Source organism: Equus przewalskii, chromosome 2 (assembly GCF_037783145.1).
Source record: "Equus przewalskii isolate Varuska chromosome 2, EquPr2, whole genome shotgun sequence".
NCBI lineage: Eukaryota > Metazoa > Chordata > Mammalia > Perissodactyla > Equidae > Equus > Equus przewalskii.
The window spans coordinates 60,494,956-60,518,090 of record NC_091832.1 but is presented as its reverse complement, the minus strand read 5'-3'; the positions used below and the strand labels follow the sequence as shown (position 1 = coordinate 60,518,090).

General features: G+C 36.1%; 1 protein-coding gene across 1 annotated transcript in view; it reads left to right on the top strand.

The window, feature by feature from the left end:
- Window positions 1-2,845: 2,845 nt before the first annotated feature.
- LOC139081543 (beta-defensin 43-like) overlaps window positions 2,846-23,135 on the top strand; it is a 33,888-nt gene continuing 13,598 nt past the window's right edge. The window contains exon 1 of the mRNA XM_070607609.1: window positions 2,846-3,050. Coding sequence (XP_070463710.1) covers window positions 2,993-3,050 — 58 coding nt within the window. The 5' untranslated portion in view covers window positions 2,846-2,992. The remainder of the gene's footprint in view (window positions 3,051-23,135) is intronic.

Sequence of the window (23,135 nt, the reverse complement as noted above, 5' to 3'; positions counted from 1 at the left end):
ATACAGCCTCAGCTGACAGTTTTGTCTGCAGCTTTATCAGAGACTTTGAGCCAAAGGCACCCAGCTAAGTCACATCCAGATTCCTCACCCACAGAAACCATGAGGTAATAAATGTTTGTTGTTTTAAGCCGCTACATTTTGGGGTACTTTGTTATGCAACAGTACATAACTAACACATTGACCTTGTGACATTTCTATATTGTGGTTATTCTATTTCATAAAATATGTTGAGTAGCTATCTAGCTTATTCTCTCATCTGAATTATTCTCATAAAATAGAAATTATCTATACCTTGAAAGTTGTGCATAAAATCTAGCTTACTCTAGCACCTTTTGACTATGAAAGGATAGAACTTTGGCTACAGGCAATTTTATTTTATTGGCCAACATATTGACTTATATTTCCCTAAAAGTGCCCATTTCATTCAGATATTTGGTATGGGGAGTTCATAGTACTCTATTATAATTTTTAAACTCTTCTCTACCTGTTATTTTAATGAAAGAGAAATAAACCAAAATAGTAATGATCTTTTAAGTGGTAGAATAGTGCATTGTATTTATTACCATCTTAATAATTTTGTGGGTTTCCCAATCTTAAAAATAAAAATATATTATTTAGGAATCAGAATGTAAAAATAAAATATATATTTAGTATATAGGCATATATGTACGTGTATGTGTGTATATGTGTGTGTGTGTGTATATATATATATATATTTGTTTGTTTTTAAACAGAGAAAGAGTTATTAGTGATTTATCAAAAGAGTATTCAGTAGAAAGATGAGGGAAGATGTCAGAAACCTGTAGGGTAAGAAGTGAATGGAAAGAACTGGAAATAGAGTGTATACCATTACTTTGCTGAGAGGAAAGGGAAAAAATTAGGATCTTATGTAATAAGTAAACTAAAGACAAGGAAGGTAGTTTTATGTTTTATTGGTGATATTTGTAGACTGGAGGTAAGGAAAAAATGAATTTACAAAGATTATGACAACAAGAATAAAAAGAGATAATAGATACAGCAAGGACTCCAAAGCTTTCAATACTACTGAGTACAAAGAAGGAAAGTAGACAATGAACACTTGAACAGGAATTTTTGGTGAGTATCCAGTGCCTTTCTGGAGAGCTGTGTTCCATAAAATCCAATAATTCTAGGTCTAATTTACTATCTCATGGTAAATTAACTCCTTGCTTCTGCTGTGACAATTTGTACTTTGATAGCTTGATAGATATCTGATTTTCTTCTCTGTGTTCTTTTAAGAAGAAGCATTTTTCAAAGTTCCTTATCATTCTTTACTGATGCCCTAAGCAACCTGATCATAAGCTATCTTTCAACACTCGCCTGGTGCCAACGGCCCCTCCCCCTGAATGCAATGAACCTTCCTCTGGCCCTTCCTTTGATGTCCCTGATTACCAGCCCATGGATCACAACATGTTCTTGGGCTTCCTGGGCAGCTTTACAAGCCCACCTCCTGACTCTAAATCTGTCTGTATGGGTAACAAATGTTTATAGAAGACGCCAAAGTGTCACTGAAAATTCCCCCCTTAGTGTTCCCTAAGGGAACTCAGTGATTTGTGCTCATATATTTGAAGGCTTTGCAATGTAAACTATGCTTCCAAAGCTTTTCCTTTATGATCAAGAAGGCAAGAACTCCAAGACACATGAGAAAAATTAACAAATTTTGGATTCATGTTCAGAGATGCTAAAGATCCCAGGCCAGTTGGGTTTAAGTAAATGGAGCAGTCATCAACAACCAGCACACCCTCAAATGACCCCCAAGATCTCCCTGTGACTTTTTAGGGTGCTAGGAGAGGCTTGGTCCCAGGTGACACTGCCCCAGGAACTTCCGAGGAGAATGAACTTGAACGCAGGCTTAGGGAAAGTCATGTCCAGAGTTTTCAACTCCCTCATTGTTCCTCCTTAGGCTAACACTTGTGAGATTTGCCTCTTCCAGGACCTCCAGTAATGGTACCACAAGCCACTACCAATCCTCCATCCCTGATTCAGCTTAAGATGTCATCTTCAAAGTTTCACTGGCCAGCGAGGACCTGCTCAAATAACGTGACTTCGTGTTCCATTCACTAAAACTGTGAAGTAGAAGGAGCACCCAGAGGAAGGCATGGCAGAAAGGAGCTTCCTTCTTAGTATGGAGAAAAGTTACTTAACTGGAGTAAGACCATCTAAGAAATTATGAGGATCAAATAAGATCATGTATGTGAATGCACTTTGCAGTTTCTAATATTGTTATTCTTACTCGTGCCTTCTTTAAGCATTCCCTGGGCCACCCAAACTACTCTGGTGTTCCTTTATGTTCATTTCCTAAGTGTCTACGAGGTACTTTAGGCGACTTTGTCAGGCATATGCTCATATTGCATTGCCATGGCTTTTTATATATTATTTGCTTTCCAAACAAGTTTTGTTCACTAAGACTTTAGATATAAAAAGTAGTTGATCTCATTCAGTTGGTTGGACAGAGAGACAAACAAAAGCTTTTCTATGTCTCACTAGCCTATGTATGATTTCAAATATAATTTCATTGCTGAAGTCTGCTAATATACATTCCCAAAAATATTAATTAATAGGCATGTTGTTATATCTAGTGCTTCTTTTTCTATTATTGGAGAAATAAAGTGAATGCTTTTACTCTATAAATGTTGCCTTAACCTTTACAGTTCCTCCAGGAACCAACCATAAGACAATGATTTTTCAACAGAATATCTCTCCTGCCTTCATCATGGCTGCTCCTTCTTGGTAAGTATTGTGCATCCTACTGTCTTTGCCCACACCCTGTCAACATTTGACAAATGAACTTGAAATAACTGATAGCATGTCCATTGCATGCTGTCTTCTGATATGAAGGCTCATTGGAACACAGAAATGTTCTTGCTACTGAAAGCTTCAATAACCATACAGCAACTCACCTCTTGAGTACTAAATACATAAAGAAGTTCTCTTCATCTCAGCCACTGATTCTTTCTAACTGACTTGTTCAGCCATGAGGGTCTTGCTTTCCATCCTCGGGGTCTTTGTGTTGTTGTCCATAGCTCCTCAAGGTAAGACGAAAACCTTTCATTCCAGAGTTATGAAAATATAAATGAAAAGGAATACGAGGTCTTCCAAGAGTTTGAAAATAAATTAGAGAAGGGCAGATTGTACCACACAATGAAGAATGTCAGAGGAATGCATTGGCTGCTCTCAGAAATAGACGTAATGGATAGTGGATGCTGAGGACAACATCTATGTGGTAGTCCCCTTTGATGATTTAACCTATTATGAACTCTAACTTGAAGATTGTGTTTGATCCAAAGATGGTAGGAGGATGGTTACACAATAGAGAAAATTTGGAGAACTGAGAAAATGGAAAATGAGTGGTGATTAGAAGAGCCAGGTGTAAAAACGAGGCTGCTCCATCACAACCTGTGGTTCACAGAGCACTCTGATCACTGATCTAGCTAAGGGCCTGAGTGGAAATTACTTTGTGTATGGTGTAAGTTAATATTCCATCTTATCACTTAACCAAATAACCAATTATGCAGTCACATTTATTATTAATCAATATAACCTTCCCAAATTAATTTTAAAATCCACTAATACTGTATAATAAATACATGTTAATCTTTGGGCTTATAACTGAGGTTTATACTATTATCCATTGACTGACTTACCTTTTCTGGTGCACATACTATCTTAAAGCATATTTTAATGCCTAGTTATTCAAGATTTCTCTCATAGTTCTTGGTTTTTTATATTTTTTATTGAGATACAATTCACCATAAAATTAACTGTTTTAAAGAGTACCATTTCAGTGGCATTCTGTATATTCATAAAGTTTTGCAACCATCACCACTATCTAATTCCAGGACATTTCATCACCCCAGAAGAAAATCCATATTCATTAGCAGTCACCCCCCCCCCCATTCTCCCCTTCTCTCAGACCACAGCAACCATTAATCTACTTTCTGTCTTTATCAATTTACCTGTTCTGGACACTTAATATAATCATATAATATGTGACCCTTTGTGTCTGTTTTCTTTCACTTAGCATAATGTTTTTCAAAGTTCATCTATGTCATAGCTTGCATCAATACTTAATTCCTTTCAATTGATGAATAGTATTCTATTGAATGGCTATACTACCTTTTATTCATCCATTCATGAGTCATATGGTCATATGGATTGTTTCTAGTTTGGGGATATTATAAATGATGCTACTATAAATATTTATGTCTAAGATTTTGTGTGGACATATTTTCAGTTCTCATGGGTATATACTTGGGAATAGAAGTGCCATGTTATATGGTAACTCTACGTGTATCTTTCTGAGGAATGATCAAACAATTTTCCACAGTTGCATGCTTCATTTTACAGTCCCACCAGCAATGCATGAGGGTTCCAATTTCTCCACATCCTCTCTAACACTTTCTATTGTCTGTCTTTTCTATTATAGACACCTTAGTTGGTGTAAAACCATATCTCATTGTAGTTTTAATTTGCAACATTAATGATCCTGAGTATCTTTTCATGGTTTATTGACCACTTCTATATCTTCTTTGTAGAAATGTCTGTTCAAATTCTTTACTCATTTTTTAATTAGATTGTCATTTATCATTGAGGTGTCAGTTGTGAACCTTTGTTGAGTTCTTTATATATTCTGGACACTAAACCTTTACCAGATACAAGTTTGCAAATATTCTCTCCCATTGTGTGGATTATATTTTAAAAATATTTTACTGGACATACTTGCTGTACCAGTGAGTATGTTTTCCAGTTCGAGTTACAAACAACTCAGACTCAATTGGCTTCAACAATAAAGAAAATACATTATTACACACAACGAGTTCAGACACTTCCAAAATTGATTAATGCAGATCATCCATACCATCGATTGTCAGAAGAGCGTCAGGTTTATCCTTGACTAACTCTTTTCATGGTCCTAAGATAGCTGTCCTTTTACGAGACATCATATCCAGACCCACCAATTTATTCCAGAGGAAAAGGAGGGCATTTCCTCATATATCAACAAAGAATACTTTCCCAAAATTTCCCGAGAAATGGCTTACATCCCCATCCCCAAACTAAACACTGGGAAAGAAATGGAGAACACTATTATTGACTTAGATTAATACAGATTGATGCCTAGGGTATCTACAGGAATGGTAAACAACAAAACAATATTAGGACACTGGAAGTAAGGACATATATTAGAACTCTGGCACCTAAGCACATATATCTATATACTATTGCTTAGTTTTGTCACATTGCTTTAAAATTTATATAAATGGAACTATATAGTATGTACATTTTGTATCTTGCTTACTTCACTCCACATCACATTTATGAAATTTAACTATGTTGCTGTGTGCAACTGTAGCTCATTAATTTTTATTCCCTATATAGTGTACTATCAGAAAAATATGCCACAGTTTATTCATTTCACCAGTGAAGAACATTTACATTGTTTCCAGGTTTTGGCTACTATGAATACTATTACTACTAAACATTTTCAATAAATTATTCTTGTGTGTGTGAACACATATTTATTAGGTATATATCTAGGAATTAAAGTGTTTGTCATAGGGTATGTATATGTTCTACTTTAGGAAATAGTGCCAAAACTTTCCCAAATAGCTGAGCAAATTTGCATTCTCTTCAGCAATGTAGGACAGTTCTTATTGGTCCACATCCCTGTTAAAGTACAGCCATTCAGGCAGAGGAATGGTAGTAAGTGACTGTAGTTCATGCTTGAATTCCTAGATTACTAATAAGATGGAGGATATTTTTATGTTTTGTCGGCCATTTTAATATCAATTTTTAAAGTAACTTTCAAGTATTTTGCCTATTGTCCCATTGAGTTGTTATTTTCTCAGTGATATTTAAGGTTTCATTATAAATTCTGTATTCAAGTGCTTTATTATGTGTCTTACAGATATCTTCTGTTCTATAGCTTGCCTTTTCACCCTCTTTATGATGCCATTTTATGGACATTCTTAATCTTAATATAGCCCAATTTATCAAACTTCTTTTTAATTTAGTATTTTTTGCATCCCTTTCTCTACATAAGGTCATAAAGATATTGTCTGAATATCTTCTTCAAAAAGCTTTTCTTTGTCTTCCAAAAGCTTTATTATTTTGCCTATTATATTTAGATTGTAAATCTCTACCTGGTATTGATTTTTGTGAAATAGGGGTCAAAATTTGTTATTTGTTTTTACCATTTGGGTAGCTAATTGGCCCAGCATCCTTTCCTGAAAAAAAAAATCTTTTTCTCAAGGACTTAAGAGCCCTCTTTGTCATAAATCTGGTGTCTGCTCTAGGCCGTCTAGTCTGTTCTATTGCTCTATTTGACTCTCTTGGCACAAGTAATGCACTGTCTTAATTAACAACAATTTGTGATGACTTCATGTCCGGTAGAGAAAGATATCAACATTTTCTCTTTTTTTAAAGAGCATCATGAATATTCTTGTCCCTTTGAATTTCCGTATAAATTTTAGAATCAACTATTCAAGTACACACACATACACATTTGATGAGGATTTTCATTAAGATTGCAGTGACTCTAGAGATCAATTTGGGGAAAGCTGACATCTTTAGAAAATTTAATTTTTCTGCTGCTTTGTAATGTTTTGAAATCAGGAAATGGAATGCCTCCAGCTTTGTTCTTTTTTCTTAAGATTGCTTTGGCTATTCAGGGTCTTTTGTGGTTCCATATGAATTTTAGGATTATATTTCTATTTCTGTAAAACAAGCCGCTGAGCTTGTGATAGGGATTGCATTGAATCAGTAGATCACTTTTGGTAGTAAGGATATTTAAAAAATATTAAGTCTTCTAATCCATGAAGGTGAGATACCTTTCCATATATTTGTGTTTTCTTTAATTTCTTTGTATCAATGGTTTGCAGTTTTCAGTGTAGCAGACTATAATCTGCTCTGGTTAAGTTTATTCCTAAGTACTTTATTCTTTTTGATGCTGTTACAAGTGAGATTGTTTTCTTAATTTCCTTAATTCATTGTTAGTGTATAGACACACAACTGATTTTTGTATCTTGATTTTATATCCTACAACTTTAATGAATTCATTTATTAGTTCTACCAGTTTTTTGGTGAAATCTGTGGGTTTCTACATATAAGATCATGTGATCAGAAAACAAAGATAATTTTATCTTTTCCTTTCTGATTTGGATGACTTTTATTTCTTTTTTTTAAAACAGTATGGACTGGTATAAAAACAGACATATAGAACAACAAAACACACTAGATAATCCAGAAATAAACTGATGCATATGTGGTCAACTGGTTTTTGACACGGGTACCAAGAATATAAAATGGGGAAAGGATAATCTCTTCAACAAATGATGCTGGGAAAACTAGATATCTATATGCAAAAGAATGAAATTGAACCCTTATCTTACACTACACAAAAATCAACTCAAAATGGATTAAATATTCAAACTTAAGACTGAAAACTGTAAAAATCCTAAAAGAAAACATAGGGGAAAATTTTTTGATGCTGGTCTTGGTAATGATTTCTTGGATGTGACACCAAAAGCACAAGCAACAGAAGCAAAATTAGACAAATGGGACTACATCAAACTAAAAAGCTCTGAGCAGCAAACTAAACAAATCAAAAGAATGAAAAGGCAACCTACAGAATGGGAGAAAATATTTGCAAACCATATACCTGACAAGAAGTTAATATCCAAAGTATATAAAGATCTCATACAGCTGAACAGCAAAATCATCATCATCACCTGATTTTTAAATGGGCAAAGTCCTGAATAGACATTTCTCCAAAGAAGATATACAAATGGCCAACAGGTATATTAAAAGATGTTCAAGGAGATGGTGTCAAGATGGCAGCATAGGTGGACTCTGAACTCACCTCCTCCCACAGGCACAATAAATTTACAACTATTCTTGGAATAATTACCCCTGAGAGAGAACTGAAAACTGGATAAAAAGAACCCCTGCAACAATAGACAGTGCTGACTGAGGTGGAAGAGGCAGAAATTCCTTTCTGGAGAGGAAAAATCCACCTTCGTGAGTTGTGGCACCTCACAGCTAGCCAAGAGCAACCCTAAGGTGTGAAGTCTTTCCTGGAGACATGCAAGGTCTGAGCAGAGGAGTGTTACCACAATAAACAGTTTGGGACTCAGCACAACCAACATGAGTGTCATAATATCTGGCTTTCTGGCTACTAACAACAACAGGGAATACCCCTAGAAAAGCTATCAGACATAAGGGGGGAAAAAGCCTTCTCTTAAAGGGCCCACACACAAATACACTCATTTCAGAAAGCAACCTAAAATCACCAGAAAGAAAGGTGCACAGTCCTTTGGTGAAAATAGACTCACTTGATAGGCTCTGGGCACATCTTGGTGTGAGGTGAGACCTCTCAAGGGACTGAGACATTGGCAGCACCCATTATTGAGACCTAGTACAGGTGTGAAAAACGTCATTGCTGTTTTTCCCTGGCCTGTTAGCCCAGGAATCTGCCCCACCCAATAGAGTACGAATTTAATCCAGTTCAGCCATGGCAGGTAATCCACTCTAAAGACTGGCCCTATCCAACAGCAAGCCATTGGACAACCTCTGGGCCTGCAAAGGTGGGTTGCCTAGAACCTCTGCAGGCTGGCAAGTGGGTCCAATTCTGTAAGATAGGGTGTTCACAAGCAGTGCCTGGAGTATGTCGGGTGTTGGTGGAGTGTGTGGGCCTCTGCAGCAAGGCAACTGGGTCCACTTCAGTGGGTCAGGGTGCATGCATGGGGCAGGACAGTGTTGATGGGGTGTGTGGCCCTGTGGGCAGTGGGTCTTGTCAGCTGCAGCAGACTAGTGCTTCTCAAACAGCTGTACAGGGGATCATCCTCACTTTCCAAAGCCTGAAACAGTTGGGTGTTCCCATGACAAGCAGCAGCTCCACACAGCTGCAACACTGAGAGAGCTGACAAAAGCTTTCCAGGCTGGAGGCCTATAGCAAGTATAAGCCTATGAGCATAGCAACCAGTCACACTGGGGGCCTACTCATTTAACAGAAGAACTGCAACAGGAATGTGCTATTAGGCCTACAAGTGTAATGGAGCACCCCATGCTTGATAAAGTGACTGAAGGGTCCATAGAAGCCACACACAGCTGAGCATTACAACCAACCAGCCAGGGAGACAGCTTAGACTTGCCGAGCACCTGCAACAAAAGCAACCTTGTCACAACAGGAGGAAACATGTAGCCCACACAGGAGACAGTCCTAGAACATTTGGAACTGGTGAAAAAAGGGAGGCACACTGCAAGGCCTCATAAAACATCTCCTACATAAGGCCACCTCTACAAGATTGGGAGATGTACCTGAATTACATAATACATAGATATAAACACAGAGAAAGAGGCAAAATGAGGAGGCAAAAGAATAAGTTCCAAGCAAGGGAAGAGGACAAAACTCTAAAACATGAACTAAATGAAATAGAGATAAACAATCCACCTGAGAAAGAATTTAAACAAAAAGTCATAAAGGATGCTCACTGATCTTGGGAGAAGAATGAATGAACTCAGAGAACTTCAACAAAGAATTGGAAAATATAAAAAAGAACCAATAAGAAAAGAAGAATACAATACTGGAAATGAAAATTTCACTAGAGGGACTCAACAGCAGAGTAGATGATACAGAAGAACACATAAATGAGCTAGACAAAACACTAGAGAAAATCACCTAAACTGAACAGATAAAAGCAAAAAAATTAAAAATAATGAGGACAGTCTAAGGGACCTCTGGGACAACATCGAGGGCACTAACATTTGTATTATGGGTTCCAAGAAGGAGAAGAGAGAGACAAGGGACAGAGAATCTATTTGAAGAAATAATAGCTGAAAACTGTGCTAACCGAAGGAAGGAAAAAAACATCCAGGTACAGGAAGCACAGAGAGCACCTGTGATACATCCAAAGAGGCCCACACCAAGAGATATTATAATTAAAATGTCAACAATTAAAGATAAAGACAGAATCCTAAAAGCCACAAGAGAAAGGCAACAAGTTGCATATAAAGGAAATCCCATAAGGCTATCATCTGACTTCTCAGCAGAAACCTTACAGCCTAGAAGGGAGTAGGATGATATATTTAAAGTGATAAAAGGAAAAGACCTACATCCAAGAATACTTTATCCAGCAAGGTTATCATTCAGAATGAAAGGAAAGATAAAGAGTTTCCCAGACAAGCAAAACACTTTGGGTTTATCCCCAATAAACCAGTCTTACGAGAAATGCTAAAGGGACTTATTTAAGTGCAAAAGAAAAGATAATAAATAAAAGTAAGGAATTTATCGCCTAAAAAAGCAATAAAATCACTGGTAAAGGTAAACATACAGTAAAAGTAGCAGATTAACCACCTGTGAAGATAATATGAAGGTCAAAAGACAAAAGTACTAAAATTATGCATTTCCATATAAGAGGGTGATGGATACACACACACCCACATGGTTAAATATGATATCAAAAACATAAAATGTGTGAGGAGGGGAGTAAAAGAGTAGAGCTTTTAGCAAAAGGTCAAACTAAAGAGACCATCAACTTAATATAGATTCCTATATACATAGGTTATTACATGTGAACCTCATGGTAATCAGAAACTAGAAACTTATAATAAATACACAAAACATCAAGAAAAAGGAACCCAAACATAATACTAAAGAAAGCCATCAAACTGCAAAGGTAGAGAGTAAGGGAAGAATAAAGAAACAGAGAAGAACTACTAAAAGCCTGAAAAAGGTAACAAAATGGCAATAAGTACAAACTTATCAATAGCTACTTTAAATGTCAATGGACTAAATGCTCCAATCGAAAAGCATAGGGTGGCCAATTGGATAAACAAACAAGACCCATATAAATGCTGCATACAAGAGACACACTTCAGACCTGAAGACTCTCACAAACTGAAAGTGAAATAATGGAAAAAGATACTCCATGAAAATGGCAATGGAAAGAAAGATGGAGTAGCAATACTTATATCAGACAAAATAGACTTTAAAACCGAAACTGTAATAAGAGACAAAGAAGGGCACTACATCATGATAACGAGAACAATCCAACAAGAGCATATAACACTTGTAAATATCTATGCACCCAACATAGGAGCAACTAAATATATGAAACAATTACTAACAGACATACAAGGAGAAATAGACAGCAACACAATAATACTAGGGAAACTTAAGACTCTGCTTCCACCAATGGATAGATCATCCAAACAGAAGATCAATAAGAAAACATTGGTCTTAAACGACACATCAGACAAGTTGGACTTAGAAGATATATAGAGAACATCCCATCCAAAAACCATGGAACACACATTCTTTTCAAATGCACATGGAACATTCTCCAGGATAGATCACATATCAGAACAGAAAACAAGTCTCAATAAATTTAAGAAGATTGAAATAATACCAAACATCCTTCCTAACCACAACTGTAGGGAACTAGAAATCAACTACAAGAAAAAAGCTGGGAAAGTGACAAATATGTGACAATATGCTACTGAACAACCAGTGGATTATTGAAATTAAAGGAGAAATCAGAAAATATCTGGAGAGAAATGAAAATGAAGATACACCACCAAATCATCTGGGATGCAGCAAAAGTGGTCCAAAGAGGAAAATTCATGGCAATATAGGCCCACCATAACAAACAAGAAAAATCTCAAATAAGCAATCTTAAACTACACATAACAGAACTAGAAAAAGAAGAACAAACAAAGACCAAAGTCAGCAGAGGGAGGGAAATAATAAAAATTAGAGCAGAAATTAATGAAATTGAAACAAAAAAATAATAGAAAGTAACAATGAAAGTAAGAGCTGGTTCTTTGAGAAGATAAACAAAATTGAAAAATTCTTAGCCAGACTCACTAAGAAAAAAAGAGAGAATGCTCAAATAAATAAAAGTAGACATGAAAGAGGAGAAATTAAGACAGATACCACAGAAACACAAAGGGTTCTAAGAGGGTACTATGAAAAACTATATGCCTACAAATTGGACAATATAGAAGAAAAGGATGAATTCTTAGGCTCTTAGAACCATTCATGAATGATCCAAAAAGAAATAGAGAATCTGAGTAGACCAATCACAAGTAAAGAGATAGAAACAGTAATCAAAAGTCTCCCAAAAAAATAAAAGTCCAGGACTAGAATGTTTCTCCAGAGAATTCTGGCAAACACTCAAAGAAGATTTAATACCTATCCACTCAAACTATTCGAAAAAGTTAAAGAAGACAGAACAATACCTAACATTTTATGAGGCCAACATTGCCCTGATCCCAAAGCCAGTCAAAGACAACACAAAGAAGGAAAATTAGAGGTCAATATCACTGATGAACATAGATGCAAACATCCTCAACAAAATATTGGCAAACCAAATACAGCAAGACATTAAAAGGATCATACACCATGATCAAGTGGAATTTATACCAGGGATGCAGAGATGGTTCAACATATGCAAATCAATCAATGTGATATACCACATTAGCAATATCAGGAACAAAAACCACATGATCATCTCAATAGATTCAGAGAAAGCATTTGAAAAGTCCAACAACCACTTATGATAGAAATTGTCAATAAAATGAGTATAGAAGGAAAATACCTTAACATCATAAAGGCCATATATTACATACCCACAGCAAACATCATACTCAATGGTGAGAAACTGAAAGACATCCCTCTGAGAACAGGAACAAGACAAGGGTGACCACTCTCATCACTCTTATTCAACATTGTACTGAATGTTTTGGCCAGGGCAATTAAGCAATAAAAAGAAAGAAAAAGAATCCAAATAGGCAATGAAGAAGTTAAACTCTCATTGTTTGCAGATGACATGATCTTATATATAGAAAACCCCAAAGAATCCATTAGAAAACAGTTAGAAATGATCAACAACCACAACAAAGTTGCAGAGTACAAAACCAACTTACAAAAATAAGTTGCATTTCTATACTCTAATAACAAACTAAAAGAAAGAGAACTCAAGAATACAATCCCATTTACAATTGCAACAAAAATAATAAAATATCTAGGAGTAAATTTAACCAAAGAGATGAAAGACCTATACAATGAAAACCATAAGATATTATTGAAAGAAATCAATGATGACATAAAGAAATGGAAAGATATTCCATGCATATGGATTGAAGGAATAAATATAGTTAAAATGTCCATACTGCCTAAAGCAATCTACAGATTCAATGCAATCCCAATTACATTCTTCAAGGAAATAGAACAAAGAATCCTAAAATTCATATGGAGAAATAAAAGACCCCCAAATACCCAAAGCAATCCTGAGAAAAAAGAAAAAAGCTGGAGGCATCACAGTACCTGACTTAAAAACACACCACAAAGCTATAGTAATCAAAACAGCATGGTACTGGTACAAAATCAGGTACACAGAACAATGGAACAGAATTGAGAGCCCAGGATTAGTGCCACAAATCTCTGGACAGCTAATCTTCAACAATGGTGCTAAGAACATACAATAGAGAAAGGAAAGTCTCTTCAATAAATGGTGCTGAGAATACTGGACAACCACATGCAAAAGAATGAAAGTAGACCATTATCTTTTGCCAAAGACAAAAATTAATTCAAAATGGATCAAAGACTTGAAGATAAGACCTGAAACCATAAAACTCCTAGAAGAAAATATAGGCACTACAGTCTTTGACATCCGTGTTAGAAGGATCTTTTTGAATACCATGTCTATGTGGGCAAGGGAAACGAAAGAAAAAATAAACAAGTGTGTCTTCATCAAACTAAAGAGCTTCTGCAAGGTAAAGGAAACCAGGAACAAAATAAAAAGACAACCCACCAACTGGGAGAAAATATTTGTAAATCACATATTTGACAAGGGGTGAATCTCCAAAATACATAAGAAGTCACACAGCTCAACAAGAAAAAATGAACAACTTGATCAATAAATAGGCAGAGGATATGACCAGACATTTTCCAAAGAAGTTATACGATGGCCAATAGGCACATGAAAAGATCTTCAACATCCCTAATCATCAGGGAAATGCAACTCAAAACTACTACACTGAGATGTTACCGTGAACCCATTAGAATGGCTATAATCACCAAGACAGAAAATCATGAATGCTGGAGAGGACATGGAGAAAAGAGAACCATTATACACTGTTGGTGGGAATTCAAACTGGTGCAGCCACTATGGAAAAAAGTAGAGATTTCTCAAAAATTAAAAAGAGAAATACCATATGACCCAGTTATCCTACTAGTGGGTATTTATCCAAAGAACTTGAAATCAATAATTCAAAGAGACTTATGCACCCGTATGTTCATTGCACCATTATTCACAATAACCAAGAAGTGGAAGCAACCCAAGTGTCCATTGACTGATGATTGGATAAAGAAGACATGGTATATATAGAATGGAATACTACTCAGCCATAAAAAAGATAAAATCATCCCCTTTGCAACAACATGGGTGGACCTTGAGGGTATTATGTTAAGCAAAATAAGCCAGACAGAGAAAGACAAATGCCATATGATTTCACTCATATGTGGAAGATAAACTAACACATGGACAAAGAGAACAGATTAATGGTTACCAGAGGCGGAGGGAGTTAGGGGGTGGGTATAAGAGGTAAAGGGGCACATTTGTATGGTGACTGACAAATGATAATGTACAGCTAAATTTTAACAATGTTATAAACTATTGTGACCTAAATAAACAAATAAAAAATAAACTACAATGAGATATCACATGAGTTAGAGTGGCTAATATCAAAAATAGAAACAATAACAAGCATTGGCAAGGATGTGGAGAAATTGGGATCCTCATGCACTGCTGGTGGGAATGTAAAATGATGCAGCTTCTATAGAAAACGATATGGACATCCCTCAAAAACTTAAAAATGAGAATGCTGTCAGAATCATGGCAGCATAAGACATTCCTTCTTTTTATCCCCGCTTCTTAACAATTAATTAGCCATCCATCCATGAACAAAAGTTGTGGTATCTACTACCATATACCAAGGGACTGAAGAGAAGTCTCATTCACCTCTGGATCAAGTAATAGGCAGACAGACCTCAGTAGAAGTTACAGAACAAGCAAGAGCCTGTGAACCGACCCCAGACTTTCTCAGCCACAGTCAGGAAAAACCAGGAAAATGCCGATGTAGGCAGGCACCCATGGATGAGAGAGCCTTGGTAAAAGTCCAGGCTTTCTGAGGAGAGATTACAGCACTCTGTGGGAGAAAAAAATTACAAGTTTGGACACATTGGAGAGGGTAAAAGGAACTTTGATAAAGTTGCCCCTCCCTGAGGGTGGCAGGGTGGCACAGTGTGGGGCTCAACTACCCAGTGGTGTCCTCAACCACAGGGGAAAGACAGCCTTGAGGAGTGCCTGGCCCACACACCCATGGTATTGAAGCAGGACCTCCATGACCGGGCAGGGTGGGGAGGTAGAAGATAGGAAAAGAAGCAGATAAGAATATCAAAGGACATTAGAAGAACACAGTTCCTGCTGTCTGTTTTCAGATCTCCAATAGGAAGCCTAACCATAAACTGTTGGGAGAACCTAACTTGAGGATCCCCCCAGCTGGAATGTCGGCACCCTGAACACCCCAGGCACTAAGCCCACATCTCCCTCCACTCTGTAGCTGGCCCCTGTGGCTTCTCCCAAGCTCTGTGGTGCAAGGAAAGTTCTAGTAAACAGGAAATTCCCATGGAAAATAGGCCAGAGTCTGTGGGCAAAGGGGAAACCACAAACATGAGCTGTAGGTAATATTCTGAAAACAAAGGAGAGGTTTCCAGCGGCCAGCATGATGAAGTGCAAGAATCAGAGAAGACACACAAGCTAAAAAGTTTGCCACAAGAGGGAGCAAGAAGTGTGGAAGAGGCGTATCCATAGAAGGTTGGAGAAAGTCACAGATACAAGAAGGAACAACAAAAAGTATCTCCCATCAGAAGACAAGTAAAGATTTAAGGAGGTGTAGTTTCCTTAAAATAAAAAAAACAGGAATGTAAACTCCAAAAACATTAAGAGTCGAGGAAATATCACGAAAAGATAAAAATAATCCTCCAACAATCTGATTCAAAGTCATAGAATTTTGCAATTTAGCTGATAAAGAACTCAAAATAGCTGTCTTGAGGAAACTAAATGAGCCACAGGAAAACACAGAAAGTTCAATGTAATCAAGAAGACAATTCATGAACAAAATGGGAAATTTAACAGAGAGATATAAGTCATAAAAAAAAGAATCAAACAGAAATTCGGGAGTTAAAGAATTCAGTGATGAAAATGAAAAATGCAACAGAGAGAATCCACAATAGAATAAATCAAACAGAAGGTAAAATCAGTGATGGAGAGGATAGGAACATGGAAATGACCCAGTCAGAGAAGAATTTAAAGAAAGAATAAAAAAGAGAAAAAAAAGCCTATTTGAACTCTGGGACATCGTCAAATGTACAAATATTAGGATAATTGAGTTCCAGAAGGAGAAAAGTAGGTAAAAGGGGCAGATAGTCTATTTGAAGAAATGATGGCTGAGAAATTCCCAAACCTGGGGAGAGGCTTAACATCCAAGTTTATGAATCTAGTAGATCACCCCATTATTTCTATTCAAAACAATCTTCTGCAAGATACAATATAAGAAACTCAAAAATCAAAGACAAAGGAAGAATCCTAAAAGCAGCAAGAGAAAAAAAGATTGCAACCTACAAAAAAAAATCCATTACACTATAGCAGATTTCTCAGTAGAAAGTCTCAGGCAAGGAGAGTGGAATGATATAGGAAAAGTGAAGAAGGGAAAAATTGCCAGCCAAGCATATTCTATATGGCAGTTATTTTTAAGAAATAAATGAAAAATAAAGACTTTCCCAGACAAGAGCTAGGGAGTTTTTTACCACTAGACATGCCTTGCAAGAAATTCTGAAAGTTCTTCAAGTAGAAATAAAATGATGTTAATCATTTTAGCATCATTTAGCATTTAGTAACATGAAAACATACGCAAATATACAACACAGTGATAAAGGCAAATATACGCACGGGTTTAGAAAACTCTACTTCCATAATATGAGAGTTTGTTAACCACTTAACTATGGAATAAAGTTTAAAATAAAAGAGTGTTATAAATAACTGTTGCTATGGTAATTTACTAATGAATACATGATATAAAAAGAGATAAATTGTAATATCAAAAACATAAAAGGGAGGAGAAAAAGAGTAGAGCTTTTGAATGCAACTGAAGTTAAGCTGCCAACAGCTTAAAAGGGGCTGTTTTATCTATAAAATGTTTTATGTAAACCTCATTATAACCATAAAGCAAAAGTCAATAGCACATTCACAAGAGAAAAAGAGAGATAAATAAGAGCACACACCATGGAAAATCACCAGCTCACAAAGGTAGAAAGAAAGACAGGAAAAAAGAAACAATGGAAATATAAAATGGCCAAAGAGCAATTAAGATGGTATTAGAAAGTTCTTACATATCAATATTTACTCTAAATATAAATAGATTGAATTCTCCAATCAAAAAGACAGAGTGGCTGGATGGATTAAAAAAATAACAAAAACAACACCCAACTATATGCTGTCTAGAAGAGACCCACTTCAGTTTTAAGGACACACATAGATTCAAAGTGAAGGGTTGGAAAAAGATATTGCAAGCAAGAGGAAACCAAAAGAAAGTAGGTTAACTAACCTTGTATCAGACAAAACAGACTTTAAGCCAAAAATAGTAACAAAACAGAAAGAAGGTCATTATATAACTAAAAAGAAGTCAATTCATCAAGATATAGCAATCATAAATATATATGCACTCAATATCATAGTACCTAAATATATTAAGCAATTACTAACAACTCTGAAGGGAGAAAAAGAAAACAATACAATAATAGTAGGGGATTTCAATACCTCATTTTCAGCAATGAATAGATCATCTAGGAAGAAAATCAATAAGGAAGCCCTGGACTTAAACCAAAATTAGACCAAATGAAGCTGACAGACATTTATAGAACATTTATATTCCATCCAAGAGCAAAAGGACACACACTCTTCTCAAGTGCACACAGAACATTCTCCAAAATAGATCATATGTTAGGCCACAAAATAAGTCTTAGCAAACTTAAAAAGACTGAAATCATACCAAGTATCTTTTCCAACCACAATGGTATGAAACTAGAAATCAATGAGAGGAAACCTGGAAAATTTACAAACATGTGGAAACTAAACAACGCACTTCTAAATGATGAATGAGTCAAAGAAGATATCAAAACAGAAGTCAAAAAATATCGCGAAACAAACGAAAATGGAAACAGCATACCAAAACCTAAGGGATGCTACAAAAGCAGATTTGAGTGGGAAGTTTATAGTGATAGATGCTTATATTAAGAAAATAGAAAAACTTCAAATAAACAAGCTCACTTTACACCCAAGAAACTAAAAAAGAAGAACAAACTAAGCCTGAAGTCAACAGAAGGAAGGAAATTACAAAGATTGGAGTGAAAATAAATAAAACAGAGACCAGAAAAAAACAGAAAACATCAACAGAACTAAAAGCCGTTTTTTTGAAAATATGAAACATGCAAACCTTTAGCTAGACTGACTAAGGAAAAAAAGAGAGAAGCCCCAAATAAATAAAATAAAAATATAAATGAAAATAAATATAATAAAAATAAAAACATAAATAAGATGAAAATGAAAGAGGAGGCATTACAACTGATACCACATAAATACTTAAACCAAAAGAGTCTATATGAATAATTATTTGCCAACAAACTAGGCAACCTAGAAGAAATGAATTAATTTCTAGAAACATACAACCTACCAAGACAGAGTTAGGAAGAAAGAGGAAATCTGAAGAGATCAATAATGAGTAAGGAGATTGAGTCAGTAATCAAAAATCTTAAAACACAGAAAAACTCAGGACCAAATGGTTTCTTTTTCTGCTTCTCCACTGACCTTTCCTTCTCTGAGTTCTTCTGTCAGCCCTTCCAACTCCGGTGTTTTCCTTTTGGGTAAATTATTTAAAATAGCACCTGTTTTCCTGATTGCATTCTATTAGGTGCATATGGTAACAAAGTTAATAGTTATAAAAATTAATATATCGAGTATGACATCATTGTAACCAGTGGGAAATTATAATAGAAAAAAATTAAATCAAAATAGAAAAATTGGAGGCCAGCCACTACAGTGGTGCAGCAGTTAATTTCATGCACTCCACTTCAGCAGCCCAGAGTTTGCTGGTTCAGATCCCTGGCAGGGGCCTATGCCCAGCTTATCAAGCCATGCTATGGCAGGCATCCCACATATTAAATAGAGGAAGACTGGCAGAGATCTTAGCTCAGGGCCAAACTTCCTCAGCAGAAAGAGGAGGATTGGCAGCAGATGTTAGTTCAGGGCTAATCTTCCTTAAAAAAAAATAGAAAAATTACACAATACATAGAATACTTCCTACAATTTATGTGAAGCAAAGTGAAATATATAGTACAAAGTCATAAGAGAAGTATTTAACGAATAAAGTATAACTCATCCTAAGGTACAAACTATCAATATTTTTAAATGCAGAAATTCTGCCTCATTTTATCTGCAAATTCAAACCCCAACCAAAATCAAGAAAATATTTTTTATTTTAGTAATAGCATTATTTAAATACATCTTAAAGAATATCCAAAAAAATAGTTCTAAATAAATATAATGCAGATAAGCCAGTATTATTAAATATCAGAATAATTCAAAACAACTTGATGCTGGTGACAGAAAGGATAGGCCTATCTTGCAAGACAATTGAAAATTCAAAAGTAGATCATTTATTCCATGTTGTCTATGATAGAAAAGGAATTTTAAATAAATAGACTAAATATATATTATTTAATTAAATATTTTGTTCATGTGGAATTAATTTTGTTATAAAGAATGCAGTAGAGATACATTATTTTGCAAATGAATACTTAACACTTCACAATTCAATTAATAGGTGGACCACTGGATGGACTAAATATTTAAAGGTATGAAAGGAAAGTTTAAACATACCAAAAAGACAGGTGAAAATATATGTGTAATCTTGAAGTGGTGACAATCTCTCTACGCAAGACACAAATGCTAGAAACTATAAAAAGACGATAATTTAACAATCAAAAATTAAACAGAAAACTAAAGCAAAACAACCAAAGCAAAGACAAAGTTGAATGATAAACTGAAGAAAATCATTTGCAATGTCTATGACAGAAAAATCTCTGTTATTCCTAAATCAACAAAATATGTATTATATCCTTCTAATATGAAAAACCATGTTCCAGCTGTGAAAGATGAGAATGATGAAAAATAATGAAAAACCCTGCATTAATTAAACTTCTCTTATAAAATAAGAATAAAACAAACACTTCTTTTTCTAATAAGCAAGGAATATGATCAGAAATTCACAGAAGAAAGAATAAAAATTCCAAGTACATATGAAAGGATGCTCAACATCATTAAGAATGAAAGAAATAAAATTGTAAAATGCAAAATCAAACAATAATCAAGTACTCTTTACCAGGCAGAGGGGCAAAGATTTTAAAAGATTCATAATAACTCCCCTAGAAAGATTATATGGAAAGGCAATTCGGCGACATCCTATAACCATTTTAGTGGGAAAAATAAACTCATTGGGAATTAAATATAAATTTATTTCCTTTAATCTCTAACAAGTGGATTCTGCCAAATACTCTCATCTCCTCACTTAATGAATTCTCAGTTTGAATTCACACATTTTCAGATGCTTCGTTATTGAAAAACTTTGTTCTCAATACTTAGTTGTGTTAATTTTAAAATTTCAAATTCATATCTCCCCAGAACAAAATGGAAAATGGCTCTAGAGGAGCTAAAAAGAATGAAGCCAAACTTGATTTGCTCATTTACACACTTCCTTTCTTCTTGACCTTACTTACTAAGTATTGTAAAATATTGAATAATTCTATTTAAAATTATAAACAGAAAGTCAGCTAGGCATGGAGAGTGTATGATAGACCACAGACAGACGCAGTTGTATACCCAAATCTAAGTGTTCCTTTATGGTGGATATGAATATCCATTAACTTCTTTGCTCAAAACGTTCTATAGCAGTCTTCCCTGGTCCAGCAACTGAGTAGAATTCTCATTCCAGCATGTGAACATATTCAAAACTGATTATTGGAAGATTCATTTTTGTTTCTATAAATGTTTGTCATTTTTGTCAAATATTTGTCATGAATGTTTGCCATTACAGAAAGAATTTAAACAGTGTAATTTAAACAGTTTATTAACCTTCAAAGGAAATCATCATCTTTAAGGTGGATGCTCCAGATTCACTCCTAATTTTATTTCTACCACCCTTGACCTCCAGGAGAGCAAGGACACTTTTATTTGCTATATACTCCAATGTCAATAACCAAGACAAGCATATTATCTCTGTGCTCTAATTATTTCCAAAAGAGGTGAATCAAGCATGGTATACGTCACCATCAAATACTTTCAATACTTTAGCCTAAGTTTCAAATTCATTTACGTATAGCAGATAGAAATAATAGCTTAAAATATATTCTATAAATTCATTGTAACAACTCACATAAATTTCAGCAGTCAGTCCACTGAAAAAGTACATGTACAAATTTCATTACTTGAGTTTCTAAAAAGTTCTTTAAAAGCAACATTAGGCTCTCAGGTATAATTCCAAATTCAATATAAACAACTTAAAATTGCTATGGAGATGTTCTGCTGGTTCCTGGTCTAGCACATAAGGAGCTTGAGACCATCACTCCCATTTTTACAGCAATAAAAATGCTGAACAGAGTGATGTCAGCATCACGGCAGACTGTGTTGTCCCCTTTGTCCCTCCTCTCTGTATTACAACCAATTGGACATCCATTGACCAACAGATGATTCCCTATACAGCACAACAGGATGCATAAGAGATCTATGCATCTATACATCTGAAGGTGGGTGGACTGGAACCCTGGGAGGCAGAGAAAATACTGGAGCAGCCCCCCCCCCCCCCCCAGAGCAGCAGTGATCCAGGGTGTGGAGCAGAGACAGTGGGTACTTCAGCTTGTGCAACTGCAAGTGGAGTGGACACAGCAGACGCCACAGCTTGAGTGACTGAGCAGATGTAGTGGGAGCAGAAAAAACAGGTGCAGCTTGCTCCCTGGCTGTCTCCCAGCAGATGCAGCATGTGTACCCCCTTCACCCCCTCCCCAAGTAGTGGCCAGAGCTTTCCAACAGTGGGGATCATATACAAAACTCAAATGTTCCCAGCTGGGGTGGGGCACCCTGACCTGAGCTTTCAAAACACACCGGCTAGCACCAGAGATCAGCAGCTTCACAAATATAGAGCAAGAAAAGCCTCTCCCTGCTTAACGCCTGCTTCCCCACATGCTGGCAGGTAGAACCTGTGACCAGAAGCTTCAGGAACCATAGAAGAAACAGTGACCACAGCCCCCAGTGACGGCAACCCTGACACCAGCTCCACCAGGAGTGGGGGCTGCATACAAGTCCCTGGGTCCTCAGGTCTCTGGCAACAACAGCAACACCTGTGAATTCAGCACCCCTAGCAGCAGTGCAACCAGCACCCCTAGACAATCCAGGGAAAGCAGCACAGGTGATGAATGCGGCAGCAGCATCCAGGCCCAGGGAGAACCTGTGGAGAGCCAGTGAAGGAACAAGAGACCCAGGCAACCCCAGAAGCAGCAGAAGTGCTCACAGCCTGGTGACCATAGTGGTGACACCTGAGATTGTGGTGACATTGTAAGCAGCAAGGCACCAGCAATGTCAGAAGCACAAGCAACACAGGAGAGTCCTAACTACACCTCTAGCAGAGGCAGTGGAGGGTGGAAAGTGCAGGCTGTCAAATACAAACAGAAGAAGTTTAGAACCAAAGTAACCAAAGCTGTATCTAAACAAGAAAGGTGGTTACTACCACAAATGTGTAGAGGATCAATTCATCAAACACCACAGAGAATTACAGTAAAATGGAAGAACAGAAAGAAAATGACAACTCTCCAGAAACTATACCTGAAGTCACAGATTACAACCTGACAGAGAATTCAAAATAGCTGTCAAAAAGAAACTCAACGAGTTACAAGAAAAATCAGAAAGACAGTTCAAGGATTGCAGGAATAAAATTAATGAACAGAAGAAGTA